Genomic DNA, 21,522 nt, shown 5'->3' on the forward strand with positions numbered 1-21,522 from the left:
AAAGCTTCAACAATTAGTTTCCTCAATTCCCAAACGTTTATTGAGTGTTGTTAAAAGAAAATGTGATGTAACACAGTGGTGAACATGCCATTTCCCAACTACTTTGGCACGTGTTACAGCAATGAAATTCTAAGTTAATTATTATTTATTTAAAAAAAATCAAGTTTATGGGTTTGAACATCAAATATTTTGTCTTTGTAGTGCATTCAACTGAATATGGGTTGAAAAGGATTTGCAAATCATTGTATTCGGTTTATATTTACATCTAACACAATTTCCCAACTCATATGGAAACGGGGTTTGTATATATCTTATATATATATATATATATATATATATATATATATATATATATATATATATATATATATATATATATATATATATATATATATACTGTGTATATATATACGTGTATGTGTGTGTGTGCATATATATGTGTGTGTATGTGTGGGGATGGGGTAAACTTCCATTGCCAACAACTTTCTCTTCAGCTATGACCTTTCACCTTTCCTTATCTTTCTGGTAATCGCCGTCTCCTCTCTTAACAACCAAGCGTCCATGTAGTTCGCATGTCCTCGGAAAGGTTTGCGTGTCCCTCCACATCAAGTCAAGCATGATGTTGCCGGGAGACATTTAAAGCAACATGTGGTTTGTCTGCACTCTCCAGGAACTAACAAGCTTCTTCCAAACTAAATAATGCTTCTGAATGTTCATCATCATCATCATCATCATCATAATATTAATATTAATAAGATATTTGAATGCTTTGCTTAACAACCAGAATATTTTAGTACAAGTGGAACCCGCTTATGTTGCCATTAAATCCATCCCTGTCCACCATGATATTATTTTGAAAGTGTGCTTGCTTATGTTGACATCGACATTCTTTGGTTTTTCTTTTTCATCTGGCTTAATTCTTTCTTCTTTTGTCAAGATTAACCATGTTATTAGTTTTTAAGTTGTAGGCACAAGACAATGTGTAGAATAAATGGTATTTACTTGAGTTATACAAAGTACGTACAAAATTATGTCCGACTTAGGACACGTGTTATATACACAGGGTATCTGCGGGTCCTTAAAAAGTCTTAAAAAGTCTTAAATTCATGTGTTTAAAATTAAGGCCTTAAAAAGTATTACATTTATTAGAAATTCCTAAGATGGTCTTAAATTCAGTACTCAATGGTCTTAAATTGTCGGGCCAGTTTTTTTTGTTTTTTTTTCGGGGCACGTCTTTGAGTAAAAGTTATGGCACGGCACGTCTTTGAGTAAAAGTGAGTGATTCCAGTGTCAGTCGCACACATAGTCGGGTCGCGCGCAGACTCCTTCCTTTCTTCCTCGCGTCCCGCCTTTCAGTCAGCATGGGGAAATGCAAGTTTTGCGAGCTTTGGCTGGAGGACAGCCGGCTTAAAAGCTGGCTTAAGCCTGTTGCCAATCCCGAGGAGGCCACAACAAAGCAATTGCAAAAGGACTGCCTACTCCTAGACTAAACGACTCTGAAACCAATAAGGAATGTAACTGTCGCAAGAAACCTGATTGCCCTCTCAACGGAGGGTGCTTACAGACATCAGTCGTTTACCAAGCAAAGGTAACACGCAAGGACATTAACACATCCGACACGTACGTAGGATTAACCGAAGGAGCGTTCAAAACCAGATGGAATAATCACAACGCCTCCTTTAGAAACCAGACTTTGCGGAATTCTACAGAACTCAGCAAACACATTTGGAACCTCAAAGACAATAATGTTGAATATTCAATAACATGGCAAATTCTTGCATCCAGCACACCTTACAACGGTGGTAATAAAAGATGCAACCTATGCTTAAAAGAGAAACTGTTTATTATATATCATCCAGATCTATCATCCCTCAACAAGCACAGTGAAATCATTTTAACATGCCGCCACAGACGGAAACATCTCCTAGGTAACACATGAGCCAATCACCACGCCCCTACGCCTGCCAGTACCCAACCACTCTGTGCCCTATATAAACCATTGTATGTGAATGGTTTGATTAAAATCTCCTGATGATTGAAGGAACCCCTCATGAAACAGTTCTGTAGAGATGAAGTAGTCTTGTGATTTTTCCCACACCTACATATATATATATATAATTATTTATTTAGTTAAAATGTATTTTATCACCACATTAATGTATTTTTCATTAGTTTTATATGTTATATATTTTACATACATTTGTCCCTTTTGCAGTATATTTTATTAGTTTTAATTTTTGTAATCAGCCTGACCTAAGCCTTGGTAATAATATTTGTGATTAACACATGCTTTCATATCATTGGACAAGGTTTATCCTGTTAAACTGTAAGTAGGTTAGATATACTGTAAGTATCAAATACCTTTAAGAGCCAAAGAAAGATTACTAATTTGGTGTTAAAATTTGAGAGGGCCCCAAAGCCAAAAAGTTTAAGAAGCTCTGGGCCAGAAGGTATATATCTATGTGCAGTACAAAGATATAAATTACATACAAAATTAAGTGTAGCCTAGAATGTGTATGTACAGTACAAATATATAAGTTGCATTCTAGGCTATAAATAACTATGCATGTAATGTATATATTTGTAATGTACATACACTAGCCTGAGTTGCACAAACATGTTTACTTAAGGCCGTAATTTATGGACGATGTTATGTACACACAATAATGTATATTATAAATAGTACATTGTTATGTTTATCCCATGAGACTGTTGAGTGATCGCTCTTTTTGTCACCGACGCCGCAGAGGTCACATGAGTAACAGGTGTCAGCGGGACGACCTCGGCCAAGTAAACCTCAAACTTTTTATAGCTGCGGCTTACTTTCAAAGTCATCCAGAGCTGTAGATTAGTAAACAGGAAAATGACAGTACTTCATGTATCTTCTTCTTTTCTCAGTTTTTCTTTTGTCTTTTTTCCACCCCCTGCTTTTGCACGCGGGCACTCTCGTGGTGCGTGTTCACTCGCGCAAACACGTGAACACACACGAGCGCTGGCTGTGAGCACGTTGTTGCCTGCACTAACAAACACAACACGTTTTTTCTGGCAGAGAGTATGAATGCACAAGTTATTTATAGCAACATTTTGTTTTGAATAACAGCCCCACTTGTGTGTAAATGTGTGTGTGTGTGTGCGCGTGTATATTTGTGTGTGTGTGATGCACCATTGCTCACCCTTCACCTCCCCACACACGCACCTGCCCCCTCCCTACCCACCCGGCTTATGTCACACAGGCTCGCTCTGCTCTGGCCTCTTCAGCGCCTCCATGCTTGGGGTGTCCTCTAGCGCCCCCAACCTGCGGGACTACGTACGCACGCACCACCATCACCTCCTACGAAAACCCCCCCTGTCCCCCGGCAGCCTGCCTTGCCAGATTGGCATGTTCGGTACGTTCACGGTTTTCGGGGAGAGACAAAAAAAATCTTCAAATCTACTGTTTGCATACATTTTTGGAATCAGAGCCGACACCCTCTCCCAAAAAACAACCTGTGGAGTAATTTATGTGGCCGTTGTCATGGTGATGGTGCTGACACGACGCCAGATCAGCTCAGTGTGTTTTGATTCCGCATGAATCTTTGTTTGTGTGCACGTTGTTGAGTGAACTACAAAATCATCCCCACTAAAGTGGGCTGGGTTTTTGTGTCCGGAAAGCCCTGATTGTGCAATATTGCGTCTGAGGGTTCATTGTTACTTTTCAAGAATCAAATTAATTACTCCTTTTTTTTTGAGTGCAATCATGCAGTTTTCACCCCACCACCAACAGGGGGCGTTACAGACCAGCAGGGTAAAGTTGTCAGTGCTAAACATTGTGGACACGGACTAATTTAAGTTTGAGGCTAAACATGTTAGAGCAAGCATTAGCAAACAAGAAGGCATTTTAATCGCTAAACTAGCTATGTAGCTACCATGAAACAACAAAAGAAATAAGTTCTTAGTAATGTTTAAAAAGTGTAAAGGAAAGTGAAATTAATAAGAGTCGAGAGAGAGAGGATGATATAACGTTAAACGGCAAGTCGTACACGTAAGAGGAGCGCACATCGGTCCATATATTAGTTGTAGGAATAGTAGTATCAGTATATAATCCAAATGATAAAATAATACATAGTTTTTATTTTTGATTAGTTATTGTGTACTATTGATTTTTTTTTATCAAACAATTGTATGCAATACATTAAAATAAGGAATTAGTTTAAATATTGTGTTGACATTGCCCACAGTCAATAGTACTCACCATTTATACATTTTAAAAATTAGACTTTATACATGTGATGAGCATCGGCCGATCTGAGTCATGGATAATCAGTATCAGCGCATGAAACCCTGATGGGAACAACCCTAACAAAAAGCAATCCATTATATGCTAAGCTATCGAAGCAAAACATTTGAGCTTTGGTGTAGATAACTTAGCAAATTAGTGTAATATCTAATAATGTATCTTATTAATAATAACCCACCAAAAAGACTAATAAAATATAATTAATCATCAAAAATTACTTATATTACATCTCATTAATAACCCACTAAAAAGAATACTAATACATCTCTTTAATAACCATCAAAAAAGACTAATAATATATTTCATTAATAACCCACCAAAAAGACTAATAACACATCTCATTAATAATCAAAGAAGGCTAATACATCTCATTAATAACAAGCATCCATCCATCCATCCATTTTCTGCCGCTTATTCCCTTTCGGGGTCGCGGGGGGCGCTGGCGCCTATCTCAGCTACAATCGGGCGGAAGGCAGGGTACACCCTGGACAAGTCGCCACCTCATCGCAGGGCCAACACAGATAGACAGACAACATTCACACTCACATTCACACACTAGGGCCAATTTAGTGTTGCCAATCAACCTATCCCCAGGTGCATGTCTTTGGAAGTGGGAGGAAGCCGGAGTACCCGGAGGGAACCCACGCATTCACGGGGAGAACATGCAAACTCCACACAGAAAGATCCCGAGCCTGGATTTGAACCCAGGACTGCAGGAACTTCGTATTGTGAGGCAGACGCACTAACCCCTCTGCCACCGTGAAGCCCTAATAATCTCATGAATAATTCACCAAAAAGACTAATACTATATCTCATTAATAAGCCAACAAAAAGACTAATATTATATCTAATTAATAACTCACCAAAAAGACTAACATATTTCATTAATAACAATAAAAAATATTAATATATCTAATTAATAATTATTCAAAAGACTAATACTATATCACATTATTAATTCACCAAAAAGACCATGAAAAAGACTAATAATATATCTCATTAATAACCATCAAAAAAGACTGATGTATCTTATTAATAACCCTCAAAAAAATATTAATATCTGATTAATAATTCACCAAAAATACTAATGCATATCATTAATAAGACGACAAAAAGACTAATAATGTATTTCATTAATAATTGACCAAAAATACTAATAATGTACCTCATTAATAAAAATAAAACAACTCATAATATATCTCATTAATAATTTACCAAAAATACTAATAATGTACCTCATTAATAACAATAAAATAACTCATAACCATATCTCCTTAATAACCAACAACAAGACTAATACTATATCTCATTATTATTTCACCAAAAAGACTAACAATATATCTCGTTAATAATTAGCAAACAAGACTAATACTGTAACTCATTAATATTTCACCAAAAAGACTAACAATATATCTCGTTAATAACCAGCAAACAAGACTAATACTGTATCTCATTAATATTTCACCAAAAAGACTAACAATATATCTTAATAATAACCAGCAAAAAAGACTAATGATATATGTCATTAATAACCTGTAAAAAAGACTAATGGTATATGTCATTAATAACCAGCAAAAAAGACTAAAGATATTTCTCAATAATAACCGTAAAAAACTAATACATCTCATTAATACCCAACAAAAAAGACTGATTTGTCATTAATAACCAGTAAAAAAGACTAATGATATATGTCATTAATAACCAGCAAAAAAGGCTAAATATATTTCTCAATAATAACCATAAAAAACTAAAGCATCTGATTAATACCCAGCAAAAAAGACTAATGATTTGTCATTAATACCCAGCAAAAAAGACTAATGATTTGTCATTAATACCCAGCAAAAAAGACTAATGATTTGTCATTAATAACTAGTAAAAAAGACTAATGATATGTCACTATTACCCAGCAAAAAAGACTGATTTGTCATTAAAAACTAGTAAAAAAGACTAATGAAATATGTCATTAATAACCAGTAAAAAATACTTATAATATATCTCATTTATAACCATCCAAAAAGGCTAATAGTATATCTCATTTTTAACCATAAAAAATGACTTGTACATCTATTTTGTAAGCCAACAAAAACGACTAATATATATCATTAATAACCATAGAAAGGACTAATATTACATTTCTAATAATTTACCAAAAATTAATAATACATCTCATTCATAACCATAACAAGACTAATATATATCAGTGATAACCATAGAAAAGACTACTGATATATCTCTAATAATTCACCAAAAAATTACTAATAATACATCTCATTATTAACCATAAAAAAACAATAATATATCTCATTAATAATTCATCAAGAAATACTAATTATACATCTCATTAATAACCATAAAAGGACCAATAATATACTGTATCTGAAATAAGTTAAATAAGTTTATTTTGGTCATATAATCAACCATTAACTATTTTGTGTGACCAATTTAACAGTACAGATTATACATAGATAACAACCATACACATTTACACACAAAAAGAAAAGAAAAAGACTGACCAAAAAAGGAATAGACTGAAGCCAAGGCTTATATTTGCCTATCTTTTACCTTCATATCTCATTAATAATTCACCAAAAAAGACTAATAATACATCTCATTAATAAGCCAACAAAAAAGACTAATAATATATTTGTTAATAATTCACCAAAAAAGACGAGTAATATCTCTCAAATAATAAGCCAACAGAAAAAACGAATAATATCTCAATAATAAGCCAATAAAAACACTAATATATCTAATTAATAACCATAAAAAGACTAAAAATATAACCCATTAATAATTCACCAAAAAAGACTAATATGTCTAATTAATAACAATAAAACGACTAATAATGTAACTCAATATGACAACAAAAAAGATAAAAAAATATATCTATTTAATAACCAGCAAAAAGGACTAATAGTCCATCCATCAATTTTTCTACTGCTTGTCCCTTTCGGTGTCGCGGGGGGGTGCTGGAGCCTATCTCAGCTGCATTCGGGCGGAAGGCGGTGTACACCATGGACAAGTTGCCACGTCATCACAGGGCCAACAGAGATAGACAGACCACGTTCACACACTAGGGCCAATTTAGTGTTGTCAATCAACCTATCTACTCAGTGGCCTAGTGGGTAGAGTGTTCGCCCTGAGATCGGTAGGTCGTGAGTTCAAAACCCGGCCGAGTCATACCAAAAACTGTAAAAATGGGACCCATTACCTCCCTGCTTGGCACTCAGCATTAATGGTTGGGGTTGGGGGTTAAATCACCAAAAATTATTCCTGGGTGCGGCACCGCTGCTGCCCACTGCTCCCCTTACCTCAAGGGGATTAAGGGAGATGGGTCTAAAGCAGAGAATAATTTCGCCACACCTAGTGTGTGTGTGACAATCCTTGGTACTTTAAGTTTAACTTTATCCACAGGTGCATGTCTTTGGTATATCTCAATAATAATTAACCAAAAAAGACGAATAATACATCTCATTAATAACTAGTCAATCAATCAATCAATGTTTACTTATATAACCCTAAACTAGTAAAAAAGACTAATTATATGTCATTAATAACCATAAAAACTAATGACAGTAATGATCTCATTATAAGTATAAATAAGACTAATAATATATCTAATAATAATTCACCTAAAAATACTAATATACCTAATTATTAACCATAAAAAGACTAATAATATATCCCATTAACTATTCACCAAAAAGACTAATGTGTCTAACTAATAACTATAACAAAGATTAATGACAGAACTCATTAATAAGCCAACAAAAAGGATTTAAAATATATCTAATTAATAACCAGCAAAAAGACTAATACTATATCCCATTAATAACCCACCAAAAAGACTAATAATATATCTCATTAATAACCAGTAAAAAAGACTAAAAGTATATCTCAATATTAATTCACCAAAAAAGACTAATAATATATCTCATCAATAAGCAGCAAAAAAGACTAGTTTTACATCTCATAATGACCACAAAAACGTATAATACATCTTGTTATTAATTCACCCAAAAAAGACTAAGATATCGCATTAATAACCATAAAATTGACTAATATCACATTAATAATTCACCCAAAATAATTATATATCTCATTAATAATTCACCAAAGACTAATAATATATCTCATAAATAATCATTAAACAGACTAATAATACATCTCTTTAATAATCATTAATCAGACTAATAATACATCTCGTTAATAATCATTAATCAGACTAATAATACATCTCATTAATATTTCGCCAAATGAGACTAATTAATAACCGCGATGCTAGTTCAAGGCCTTGGTCGACGTAACATCAATCCATAAAAGATGCATTTAGTAAATCAATCACTGAATTGATCCAGGAAGTAGTCCCTTGTTTGTGCTTAAGTAAGTTAAGTTAAGACAAGCCATGTCCTGTGTTAGCGCCTGCATGGTGTAAAACATCCATCCATCCATTTTCTACCGCTTATTCCCTTTTGGGGTCGCGGGGGGCGCTGGTAAAACATCCACCAAGAAAAAGTCCTCCTGCATGTTGATCAATCTCCTCCTCTTTCTGGTTCTTCTTCTTCCTGTGTGTCTCCCTCTCTCTCTGTCTCTCGCGCATCATGTCCAAAAGGGGCGGAGCCTGCAGTAACTCCACGTCACGTGTCTTATCTCCTCAGAGCTGTTGTCTATGCCGCCAGTAAAGAGATTTTCTGTGTCGTTTGCCAGGCATCCGACTAACGGTATGTCCGCTTTTTTTTAACGCTCCTTTCCCAAAACTTTTTGCTCTTGCACGATATTTTTTTAATAGTTGTCATTTTATTTTGGGATCTGGGCAAAATCTGGACTTCCTATTTGCAACTCTAACATCACCTCTTTTTTTAAAATATGCATTATTTTCGTTTGAGCTCACCTGTCTCACCAAGCATGTGACCAGGTGTGTCCACCACGTGATCTTAAATCCTCAGCCTTCTTTTTTTATTTTTTTGGGGGTGATTGCCTGTAAATGGAGAAACAATCAGGCCTCCTTCTTTCCATGAGTTTTTCTAGAACCTTCTGTGAGGTTCTTTGTAGCGCCAGCAGAGCAAGATGAAGATGTGGTGAGTGTCATCTCATCTTGTTCTCTTCATGAAGCTTCAAAGTTGTGAAGGTGGTTGAGTGTCACCATCTCTTCTTCTTCTTGTCACGTCCGCCATCTTTGTAGTTTTACAGATAACTGCAGTGAAAAGTCCAACATTCTCCTCACAGTCCAAACTTAACAGACTTTTACTCCTCCCACTCTACCAGCTTTTGTACTCCTCTTTTATCTCTATCTTCTCATTCTTCTTCTCCTTTTAATTCTTCCTCTACTCCTCCGAATTATTTTTCTTTTTGTTCCTCCACTTTTTCCTTTTTCTTCTACTCCTTCTCATTCTGTTTTCTCCTTCCTCTGCTCTTTCTTCTTAAACTCTTCATCCTATACCTCCTCCTTCTTCCTGTTCCTCTACTTTCTCTTTTTCCTTCTACTTTTTCCTCCTTCCTCTGCTTCTTCTTCTTAAACTCTTCATCCTCTTCCTCTTTCGGTTTACAGTTCCTCTTTTTTCTTCCATCTTAATCTTTCTACCGCTTCTAAAACCTGCTCCTCATCTTCTCAACTTTAGTTCTGGTCTTTCCTCATTGTCTTGTATATTTCCTCCCTTTCTCAATTCTCCTCACTTTGCTTCAACACCTCCTTATCCTTCCCCTCCACTCCACATGCTTCTCTTCCTCCTCCCAAGTCTCCTGCTCATTCGTGTCCTACACTTGTCCTCCTCCATATTCTCCTGCTCCTCTTCCTTTTCTTCATGCCACTCCTTCTTTTTGGGACTTTTGACGACTTTTCCCACTTTTCTTCCCCACTTCCCTTGGGCCTTGGCTGGGCGCCTTTGGACATTTTGGGCGTCCTGGAATTTGCGCGGCCGGCGGCAGGTCCTGTGGGACTCGAACCTTCCTACTCATCCTTCTTCTTTGCTGTTTCTCTCCTCCACTATCTCGTCTTCTACGTTGCTTCCAATGAACTCTCCTTCTCTCCTCGGTCCCCCCTCTCTTCATCCTCGTTCTTCTCCTCCTTTCTTCTAACTTCTTCTGGTTGTCCTCCTCCTTCGTTGTCTCTTCTTGCTCCTGCAACATCCTCCTATACTTCCTATGTACTTTTCTTTCTCCTGCTTCTGTCCTTCTCCTCCCACTCCTTCATGTCCCTTGGCTTCTCCTTCCCCCTTTCCCTTTCTTACGCAGCGTTGTTCAACTAAATAGTTCCAGGGGCCACATTGCCAAGCAGCTATGGACTTCTACTTTCACTTTTATTTCTATTTTTAAAATAACAGCATCCTCTGCAGTGAACCTTTTGTCGTTTGTCAAAGTTACAACATAAAAAAAATAGCCTGTTATGCAAAATAGAGTGGATGTTGGTATTTAGTGTAGTAATGTCCACTGGTTCCTGGGAGGTTAGTGGCTACATCTGGCCACCTTTTCAATGGGACCTTTTAGGACTATTGAACTACTCCACTTCTTTTTTTCTCTTTTATTCCCATTTTGTAAAGCATTGTCCTCTGTAGCGGACATTTCTTTGACACATTTCAGATAACAATAGCCCTGCTGTGCAAAATCCAAGTGTTCACTACAATGAGGTTAAAATGTCCGATGTTTTTACTCTATAGCAGGGGTCACTCTGATGTGGCTCGGCTGCTAAATTACAGACCCCAACGACTATTCCGCGAGGTTTCCGGATTTTAGTGCCTCTCTCAGATATCACCCAGGGATAACATTCCCCAATTTTCACCTGGACTACAGTACTGAGTGTGTGCAGTGATGGAGATTTCTTTAACCTCCTCCACATGTCGTCGCGCTCGCTTTTACATCACGCGATCTGCGTGTCAACTGATCATTTTATGTTCAGGCTCTGTCAACACACGAAAGCGACTGCAACGCATATTTAGTCAACAGCCACACAGGTTACACTGAGGGTTGTAATATAAACTTTAACACTCTTACTAATATGCGCCACACTGTGAACCCACACCAAACAAGAATGACGAACACATTTTGGGAGAACATCGGCACTGTAACACAACATAAACACAAAAGAACAAATACCCAGAATTCCATACATCCCTACTCTTCCAGGCTACATTAGCACCAAACCCCGCCCCCTCCTACCCCGGCCACCTCAACCGACGCACGGAGGGGGTGGGGGGATTTGGTGCTTGCAAGGTGTATAACGTGGCCTGGAAGAGTGGGATGCATTGGATTCTGGGTATTTCTTCTTTTGTGTTTGTTGTGTTACAGTGCCGATGTTCTCCCAAAATGTGTTTGTCGATCTTGTTTGGTGTGGGTTCACAGTGTGGCGCATATTAGTAAGAGTGTTAAAGTTGTTTGTATCCTAACCCTCAGTGTAACCTGTATGGCTGTTGAACAAGTATGCCTTGCAATCGTCTGCGTGATTCATCAGAAGCATCGTACGACATGTGACTGGGCTGGCAAGCTGTTTGAACTTGTTGTAGAGGACATTAAAGGCAGCACCTTCATAAGTTGCCCTTATTATTGTTAATGGAGGGAAATTCTTCAAACATTCGCGAGAATGGTTGATCTGACATTCGGTAGTCTCTCGGAATATTCGGGATGGTTGGCAAGTGTGATGCTGTCAAGCGGCATTCATTAAAAAAACTTGCGGGCCCCATTATCATTAAATTTGCATATCAAGGTGCGGGCCGTGTGTCTGAGACCCCTGGTTTATACATAGCACAAAATTAAAAAAACTCTGTATGCAGTGTTATTTTATTTTAAATTTCAGAAGAGTTGTGTGGCTCCCATTGTTTTCTTTATTTTGTGAAACGAGTCAAAATGGCTCTTTGAGTGGTAAAGGTTGCCGACCCCTGCTCTATAGGAAAGGTAACATTTTTTTTTAGGATGTTTTGGCTTTGGCCCCCAGGACTGCCAGTTGAATAACCATGTTCTGTAGGATGTCTTCTCCTGCTCCATCTCTCCGCTCCCCTTCCTCCTTCCACTCTTGGTCCTCCTTTTCCTCTTCTCTCGCTCCGCCTCTCGTCCCCTCAGTGTCCACAGCCCACCACCTGCATCACAACCCCGACCACCTTCGCCTCCTCGGGGCGCCGGTGTCGTGTGGTGGCGAGCGGTCCGGCTTGTCTGCTCTCTGGCGCCGCCCGCTGGCCACAGGAAGACACTGCAGCAGCCGGGCCTTCATAGTAACTGTATTTTAAGTCCCATCTTAAAACTCATTTGTATACTCTAGCCTTTAAATAGACCCCCTTGTTAGACCAGTTGATCTGCCGTTTCTTTTCTGCTCTGCCCCTCTCTCCTTCGTGGCGAGAGGGGGTACAGTTTCGGTGACCACAAATGTTCCGCTAGCTGTCCAAAGTCAGGATCCAGGGTGGACCACTCATCTGTGTATCAGTTGGGGACATCTCTGCGCTGCTGACCTGTCTCTGCTCAAGATGATTTCCTGCTGGCCCCACTATGGACTGGACTCTCACTATTATGTTAGATCTACTATTGACTGGACTCTCATTATTATGTTAGATCCACTATGGACTGGACTCTCAATATTATGCTAGATCCACTCGACATCCATTGCACCGGTCGCCCACATCTACGTTCCCCCTTCAAGGTTTCTCATTGTCATCCCATTGGGTTGAGTTTTTCCTTGCCCTGATGTGGGATCTGAGCCGAGGATGTCGTTGTGTCTTGTGCAGCCCTTTGAGACATTCGGGATTTAGGGCTATATAAGTAAACATTGATTGATTGATTAATTAAACTGCGTGTGTGGCCGTTTGAGGGCGCTGTTGGAGGTGGTTGTTAACTGTATGATGTTAGCAAGAAAGGCTCTGATGTTCTTGTTATTCTACTAATTGATTTCGTTTTACTCGAAAGATCGCCTAAGATGATGAAAGGTGGCGACGACATTTTATTTGATCAACACTTCTTGACTGTGTAATTGTTTTTAATACAAGTCCTTTTATTATAGGGTTAGGGTTATTATTAGGGTCAGGGTTATTATTATTATTATTATTATAGTGCACCTAATGAAGTCCGGTAAAGGTGTATTTATTTTCTTGTGTGATTTTTTTATGCTTTAGACTTAGACTTCATTTAATTGTCATTCAAATTTGAACTTTACGGTACAGATAAGAACAACATTTTGTTGCATTAGCTCGTCTTAGTGCAGGATAAACGAGCAATAAGGGGCAGGTTTAAATACATAGATTACTGTACAGATAATTATATTGCACTTGTGCATATGCATCCACGTTTATGGATGTATGTTATATTGTCTTTGTATTCCGTTTTGGTGGGGGAATTGAGGGGATTATTATGATGCGTTCAAGAGTCTGATGGCCTGAGGGAAGAAGCTGTTACAGAACCTGGAGATTCTTCTACGGAGGCTGTGGAACTTATTTCTAGAGTCCAGCAGTGAAAACAGTCCTTGGTGAGGGTGGGAGAAGTCTCTGCAGAGTTTCTGAGCCCTGGTCAGGCAGCGGCTTTTTGCTATTTCCTGAATAGGAGGAAGAGGGGTCCTGATGATCTCACCACTCACTGCAGAGACTTTTAGTCTGAGGGGCTGCAGGCTCCAGTCCAGACAGAGATGCTGTTGGTCAGTAGGCTCTCTGTAGTGCCTCTGTAGAATGTGGTGAGAATGGGCGGAGGGAGCTGTGCTCTTTTCATCCGGCGCAAAAACTGCATGCGCTGCTGAGCTTTTTTTTTACAAGAGCTCCAGTGTGTAGGGACCAGGTTATATTGTCAGTTATCCGCACCCCCAGGAACTTGGTGTTGCTTACCATCTCCACCGCTGTGCCGTTGATGTAGAGTGGAGCGTGGCTGGACTGGTGCCTTCTGAAGTCGACGACTATCTCCTTGGTCTTGTCGAAGTTTAGGACCAGGTTGTTGGTTCTGCATCAGTCAACCAGATGTTTCACCTCCTCCCTGTAGTCCATGATGTCATTGTTGTCACGGATGTGGCCCACTACTGTTGTGTCGTCCGCACACTTCACAACGTGGACCTGGAGCGGCCCTCAAGACGCAGCCCTGGGGGGGGGAGCCAGTGCTCAGGGGGATGGCACTGGAGGTGTTGTTGCCCACTCTCACAGACTGGGTCTGTCTGTGAGGAAGTCAAGCAGCTAGTTGCTTTGAAATGTTGGTTAAGACATTCGCTTTCCTAATGAAAGCCAGCAATTAAACACGACTATTAACTTTAACATGGCTGACTGGTAATACACATGAATAATAATAATACTTTAATATTGCACGTCATGTGTGGAACCTCTAAATGTAAAACAGTGTTTATCCACAGCTTGACCCTGGAACAGATTATTCATTGTTATTTTTATAATGGCGGAAATAGTTTCTAAACCCAAATAAATGTGAGTTGGGAACGGATTGTGTTCGCCTTTAGAGGTTCCACTGTAGTTCATGTCAGTGTAGACCAAGCACACCTCATGTTCCTCCTTTACTCTTTGTGTTCGTTTGTTTGCTTCTGGCAGGCTTTGAGGGCTGCTCCATGGTGCCCTCCATCTACCCGCTGGAAACGCTGCACAACTCTTTGTCGCTCAAGCAGGTGGACCAGTTCCTCAACACCGTCTGCGAGAGCAGCAGCGAGGCCCACGCCAAGACCATGAAGGGTAGGACACAAATATACGATTTGATACCCAATATTATACACATCATATTTAACGTTATGTGCCATTGTAGCACTTTGAGATTGTTTTTAAATGTAAAGTGCTTTATGAATAAAATTATTTATTATAAAATAATTCTGTTTTTGAGGCAGTAATTCAAAAACCTGTAAGATAAGAGTGCTCTGGTTTTTATTATACTACCGTAAAATACTAATCAAAGATTCTCTAATGCAGGGGTCGTGAACCTTTTTGGCTGAGAGAGCCATGAAAGCCAAATATTTCAAAATGTATTTCCGTGAGAGCCATATAACATTTTTTAACACTGAATACAAGTAAATGCGTGCATTTTTAAGACCAACATTTTGAGAGTATAATAAGACTCTAATTCTTTTTAATAACATTGTTATTCTAAAGTTAACCCTTCTTACAATTAATGCGACATCTTGGACAGGTGCGATAGAAAACGGATGGTTGGATTAAAATGTTTTATAATTTGAACGTTATTTTTAACACTTTGATTACCAGCGGAATTATTAATTACTTATTGTGTTAAGCAGTGTCAGCTAAGATTTATCTAAGAGCCAGATGCAGTCATCAAAAGAGCCACAGGTTCCCTACCCCTGTTCTAATGACATGAGCGCTGAGCTGTTTTTACAGTTGTGCCACAAAAACACCTAAGATTTTCTATTTTACATGAGCAATTTTTTTTTTTGAAGAACAGACTGCAAAAACGCTTGTCAAAGATCTTCTCTGTGACAGATGTTGGGGCGGTATAGCTCGGTTGGTAGAGCGGCCGTGCCAGCAACTTCAGGGTTGCAGGTTCGATCCCCACTTCTGCCATCCTAGTCACTGCCGTTGTGTCCTTGGGCAAGACACTTTACGCACCTGCTCCCAGTGGCACCCACACTGGTTTAAATGTAAAAATTAGATATTGGGTTTCAGTATGTAAAGCGCTTTGAGTCACTTTGAAAAAAGCGCTATATAATTCACTTCACTTCACAGGAGCACTCTGCTGTTTTAAATATGTACTGCAAAAACACCAGTCCAATATCTTCTATTTGACAGGAGCAATTTTGAAGACCCACTGCAAAAAAACAGATTTAAAGATCCTCTATTTAAAAGGATCACATTGCCTTCTTTTGGATTGGATTGCTGAAACACCATCAACGATCTTGTATTTGATAGGCGCACTCTATTTTTTAAAAAAAATCCACTGCATATTGCTAGTCAAAGATCTCCTGTACAACAGGAGCACTCTGTTTTAGAAATCTTATTCTCAATGCTAGTCAATGATCCTCTATATTACAGGAGCACTCTGCGGTTCTGGAAATATTTTTCAAAATGGCTAGTTAAAGATCCTCTATTTGACAGGAGCACTCTGCTTTTTCTGAAATCTTTTTCAAAATGGCCTAATGACATTTGCAAAGATTCTCTAATGGAAGGAACGTTCAGCTGTTTTAAGAATTGTACTGCAAAAACAACGGTCAAAGATCTTCTATTTGACAGGAGCACTCTGCGTTTGTAAAACTCGACTGCAAAATGCTAGTCAAAGAGTTTCTATATAGTAGAAGCACATTGCTTTTTTGGATTCTACTGCTAAAACACTATCAAAGATCTTATATTTGGCAGTAGATATTTGCTTTGGAGCACTTACTGCAAAAGCACTGGTCAAAGATCTTATATTTGATAGGCGCACTCTTTTAAAAATCCACTGCAACATGCTAATCAAAGATCTGCTATACGACAGAAGCACTCTGCTGTTTAACACATCTACTTCAAAATGGCTAGTTGAAGATATTCTATACGACAGAAGCACTCTGCTGTTTTAGAAATCTACCCCAAAATGGTTAGTTAAAAATCTTCTATATGACAGGAACACTCTTGTTTTTCATTACTCTACTGTAAAACACTAATCTAAGTTGTTCTAATGACAGGAGCACTTAGCTGTTTTTAGAAATGGACTGCAAAAAAAACAGTCAATGTTCTATTTGAGAGGAGCACTCTACTGTTTAACAAATCTACTTCAAAATGGATTGTCAAAGATCCTCTGTATGACAGAAGCACATTGCCTTTTTTTGGATCCTACTGCTAAAACACTATCAAGTATCTTGTATTTGACAGGAGAAAATTTTGAGGATGGGTGGCAAAAACGTTAGTCAATGATCCTCTATGTGACAGGAGCACTCTTGTTTTTATTATTCTGCTGTGAAATGCTAATCAAAGATCCTCTAATGACTGGATTGCTCCGCTGTTTTGGTGAAATGTGTACTGTAAAAACACCGGTCAAAGATCTATTTAATAGAAGCAATTTTTTGAGGACAGACTGCTAAAACCCTAGGCAAAGATCCTCTATGTTACAGGCCCACATGGCCTTCTTTTGCTGAAACATTATCAAACATCTTCAATTTGATAGGCGCGCTCTATTTTAAAAATCCACTGCAGCATGCTAATCAAAGATCTTCTATGCGACAGGAGCACTCTGTTTGAGAAATCTACTTCTGAATGCTAGTCAAATGCTGTGGTCAAAGATGGTCTATGTCACGCGATGTCCCAGCCTGTTGTCTCTCCCTCTCAGCACTGTCTGGCCTGTTCAACTCCCAGAGTCAGACGTCCCTCTACCAGCAGCCACTGTCCTCTTCGGGATCGGAGGCGTCTCTGCGCCCGCCGAGCCAACCTCTGTGGCGTGAGTGTCGCATGTCTCCTCCCTCTTGCAACATCTACACAAACAAATAACTCCCTCTGCGCGTGTGTTTGCGGGGACAAGATGGCAGCGTGCCCTCCAGTGCCGTGTCCAGCGCTGGGCCGTCCTCCCCCATGACCGAGAGCTCGGCCCTCAGCTTCAGCTTCAGCGAGTAGACGCCACGCAGGGAGAAACCAGCCAATAGACTGCATCCGGGCCTGGACTAAACACTGGACCTTTCTAGACACACCAGCTGTGCCTTCACCTTCTACTGCGGTTTTATTTTGAAATGGTGTCGGGCTGTTCTAAAAGTTGTTAATTTTCGTCTAACAAGACATTTGAAATACTTGTCTCAGTTCCAAGTGTTGACCATTAGAATCTGTTTCTTTTACTTTTTTGTCAGCGCAGCACCACTCAATTTTACGTGTGCGCACTGAGCATGTTATTTATTGTGAGTCACTAAATGAACGCCAGTTAAAAAACAACCACATCTGCAATCCAATAAGAGCAAGTGACTGTGCCAAATGTTGATGGAACCTCTCATGACAGAACAATGATGTCACCCCTTTGGGCTTCATGTCCTGGAGAGCATTAGCAAACTCACTAAGAACAAAAGTTTGTTTTATCTTGCACTGATTTATTTGTATGACTGATTGCCGCAAGCAGTTTTAGCGCAATATTTATGAAAGTTCCTTGTTTAATTTAATAGACGCCCAAAAAATGTAAGCAAGCATTTCTGCTGGAAATGTGGACATAAAGCTGTCAACAAACTTTTTGTGAAAGTATATTTTCTACCTAAGATTGTACTCAAATAAAGAACGTAACTTTAGACTTAATTCCCACTTCCAATACCCTGTGGTCACATGTGGTATTGCACCAAAGGGGAGACCATCCATCCATTTTCTACCACTTATCCCTTTCAGGGTCCAGGGGGTGCTGGAGCCTATCTCAGCTGCATTCAGGGTACACCCCGGACAAGTTGCCACCTCAACGCAGGGCCAACACAGACAGACCACATTCACACACTTGGGGTAATTTAGTGTTGTCAATCAATCTATCCCCAGGTGCATGTCTTTGGAAGTGGGAGGAAGCCAGAGTACCCGGAGGGAACCCACGCAGTCACAGGGAGAACCCAAGCGCAAGATTAAACACAGGACCTTCGTATCGTGAGGCAGACGCACCAACCCCTCGTTCACCGTGCTGCCCATCAAAGGGAAGACCAAGCAATTGTAAAGAAAGGCACTCCTACACATTCTCAAGTGCAGGGGTGCCCAAACTTTTTGACCTGGGGGCTGCAATGGGTTAAAAAATATATACAATAAAATATACATAACATATCCATCCAAACTTTTTAACCTGGGGGCCGCAGTGGGTTAAAAAATATATATAATAAAATATACATATATCCATCCATTTTCTACCGCTTATCCCCTTTTGGGGTTGCGGGGGGCGCTGGCGCCTATCTCAGCTATATATGTATAATACATATATAGTACGTATATATATAAATGTATATATAATATACATGTATAAAATATTAAATATATATAAGTATATATAATGTAAATACATATACACACATGTATATACATATATATACATACATATACATCATATATATATACATACACATATATATATATACACACACATATATATATATATATATATACACATACAGTGAAGAAATTTAAGTATTTGAACACCCTGCTATTTTGCAAGTTCTCCCACTTAGAAATCATGGAGGGGTCTGAAATTTTTACAGTAGGTGCATGTCCACTGTATGAGATAACCTAAAAAGAAAAATCCAGAAATCACAATCTATGATTTTTTTTTAACAATTTATTTGTGTGATAAAGCTAAAATTAAGTATTTGAACACCAACATTAATATTTGGTAGAGTAGCCTTTGTTTACAATTACAGAGGTCGAACGTTTTCTGTAGTTCTTCACAAGGTTTGCAAATAATGCAGGAGGGATTTTGGCCCACTCCTCCACACAGATCTTCTCTAGATCAGTCAGGTTTCTGGGCTGTTGCTGAGTAACACACATTTTCAATTGGATTTAGGTCTGGAGACTGGCTAGGCCACTCCAGAACCTTGATATGGTTCTTACGAAGCCACTTCTTGATTTTCCTGGCTGTGTGCTTTGGGTCATTGTCATGTTGGAAGATCCAGCCACGACTCATCTTCAATGATCTGACTGAGGGAAGGAGGTTTTTGCCCAAAATCTCACAATACATGGCTGCAGTTGTCCTCTCCTTAATACAGTACCGTCGTCCTGTCCCATGAGCAGAAAAACACCCCCAAAGCATGATGCTACCACCCCCATGCTTCATGGTGTTCTTGGGATGGTACGCATCATTCTTCTTCCTCCAAACACGTATAGTGGAATTATGACCAAAAACGTAAATTTTGGTCTCATCTGTCCACAAAACTTTCTCCCATGACTCCTCTGGATCATCCAAATGGTCATTGGCAAACTTAAGACGGGCCTTAACATGTGCTGGTTTAAGCAGGTGAACCTTCCGTGCCATGCATGATTTCAAACCATGACGTCTTAGTGTATTACCAACAGTGACCATGGAAACAGTGGTCCCAGCTCTTTTCAGGTCATTGATCAAGTCTTGCTGTGTAGTCCTGGGCTGATTCCTCACCTTTCTTAGCATCATTGAGACCCCACAAGGGGATATATTGCATGGGGCTCCACTCCGATTGAGATTGACCGTCATGTTTAGCTTGTTCCATTTTCTAATGATTGCTCCAACAGTGGACCTTTTTTCACCAAGCTGCTTGGCAATTTCTCCGTAGCCCTTTCCATCCTTGTGGAGTTGTACAATTTTGTCTTTGGACAGCTCTTTGCTCTTAGCCATGCTGAATGTTTGGGTCTTACTAATTGTATGGGGTGGACAGGTGTCTTTATGCAGTTAATGACCTCACACAGGTGCATCTGATTCAGGACAATACAGTGGAGTGGGAGAGGACTTTTAAAGGCGGACTAACAGGTTTTTGAGGGTCAGAATTCTAGCTGACAGAGAGGTGTTCAAATACATATTTTCAGCTATTTCACACGAATAAATTGTTAAAAAATCATGGATTGTGATTTCTGTTTTTAGGTTATCTCTCATATAGTGGACATGCACCTACTGTGAAAATTTCAGACCCCTCCATGATTTGTAAGTGGGAGAACTTGCAAAATAGCAGGGTGTTCAAATACTTATTTTCTTGACTGTATATATAAACCCCGTTTCCATATGAGTTGGGAAATTGTGTTAGATGTAAATATAAACGGAATACAATTTTTTTGCAAATCCTTTTCAACCCATATTCAATTGAATGCACTACAAAGACAATATATTTGATGTTCAAACTCAAACTTTTTTTTTTTTTTTTACAAATAATTTAGAATTTCATGGCTGCAACACGTGCCAAAGTAGTTGGGAAATGACATGTTGACCACTGTGTTACATCATCTTTTCTTTTAGCAACACTCAATAACGTTTTTGGAAACTAATTGTTGAAGCTTTGAAAGTGGAATTATTTCCCATTCTTGTTTTATGTAGAGCTTCAGTCGTTCAACAGTCCGGGGTCTGCGATGTCGTATTTTACGCTTCATAATACGCCACACATTTTCGATGGGAGACAGGTCTGGACTGCAGGCGGGCCAGGAAAGTACCAGCACTCTTTTACTACGAAGCCACGCTGTTGTAACACGTGGCTTGGCATTGTCTTGCTGAAATAAGCAGGGGCGTCCATTATAAAGTTGCTTGGATGACAACATATGTTGCTCCAAAACCTGTATGGACCTTACAGCATTAATGGTGCCTTCACAGAAGTGTAAGTTACCCATGCTTTGGGCACTAATGAGCCCCCCCATACCATCACAGATGCTGGCTTTTGAACTTTGCGCCTATAACAATCCAAATAGTTATTTTCCTCTTTG

The 21,522-nt window shown here is 39.1% G+C and overlaps 1 protein-coding gene across 11 annotated transcripts in view; it reads left to right on the forward strand.

Annotated features, from left to right (window-relative positions):
- Positions 1-18,417, forward strand: part of ppip5k1b (diphosphoinositol pentakisphosphate kinase 1b) — an 84,621-nt gene extending 66,204 nt beyond the window's left edge. For 6 of the 11 annotated variants that reach the window (XM_061894651.1, XM_061894655.1, XM_061894654.1 and 3 more), the window contains 5 exons: positions 3,234-3,386; positions 8,935-8,997; positions 14,767-14,904; positions 17,477-17,584; positions 17,666-18,417. In XM_061894651.1, the coding sequence (XP_061750635.1) occupies positions 3,234-3,386; positions 8,935-8,997; positions 14,767-14,904; positions 17,477-17,584; positions 17,666-17,757 (554 nt within the window). In that variant the 3' untranslated portion in view covers positions 17,758-18,417. The remainder of the gene's footprint in view (positions 1-3,233; positions 3,387-8,934; positions 8,998-14,766; positions 14,905-17,476; positions 17,585-17,665) is intronic. The other 5 variants (XM_061894660.1, XM_061894661.1, XM_061894657.1 and 2 more) reach the window with 4 other exon arrangements.
- The last annotated feature ends 3,105 nt before the right edge of the window (positions 18,418-21,522 follow it).

The sequence above is a fragment of the Nerophis ophidion genome, linkage group LG03 (genome assembly GCF_033978795.1).
Source record: "Nerophis ophidion isolate RoL-2023_Sa linkage group LG03, RoL_Noph_v1.0, whole genome shotgun sequence".
NCBI lineage: Eukaryota > Metazoa > Chordata > Actinopteri > Syngnathiformes > Syngnathidae > Nerophis > Nerophis ophidion.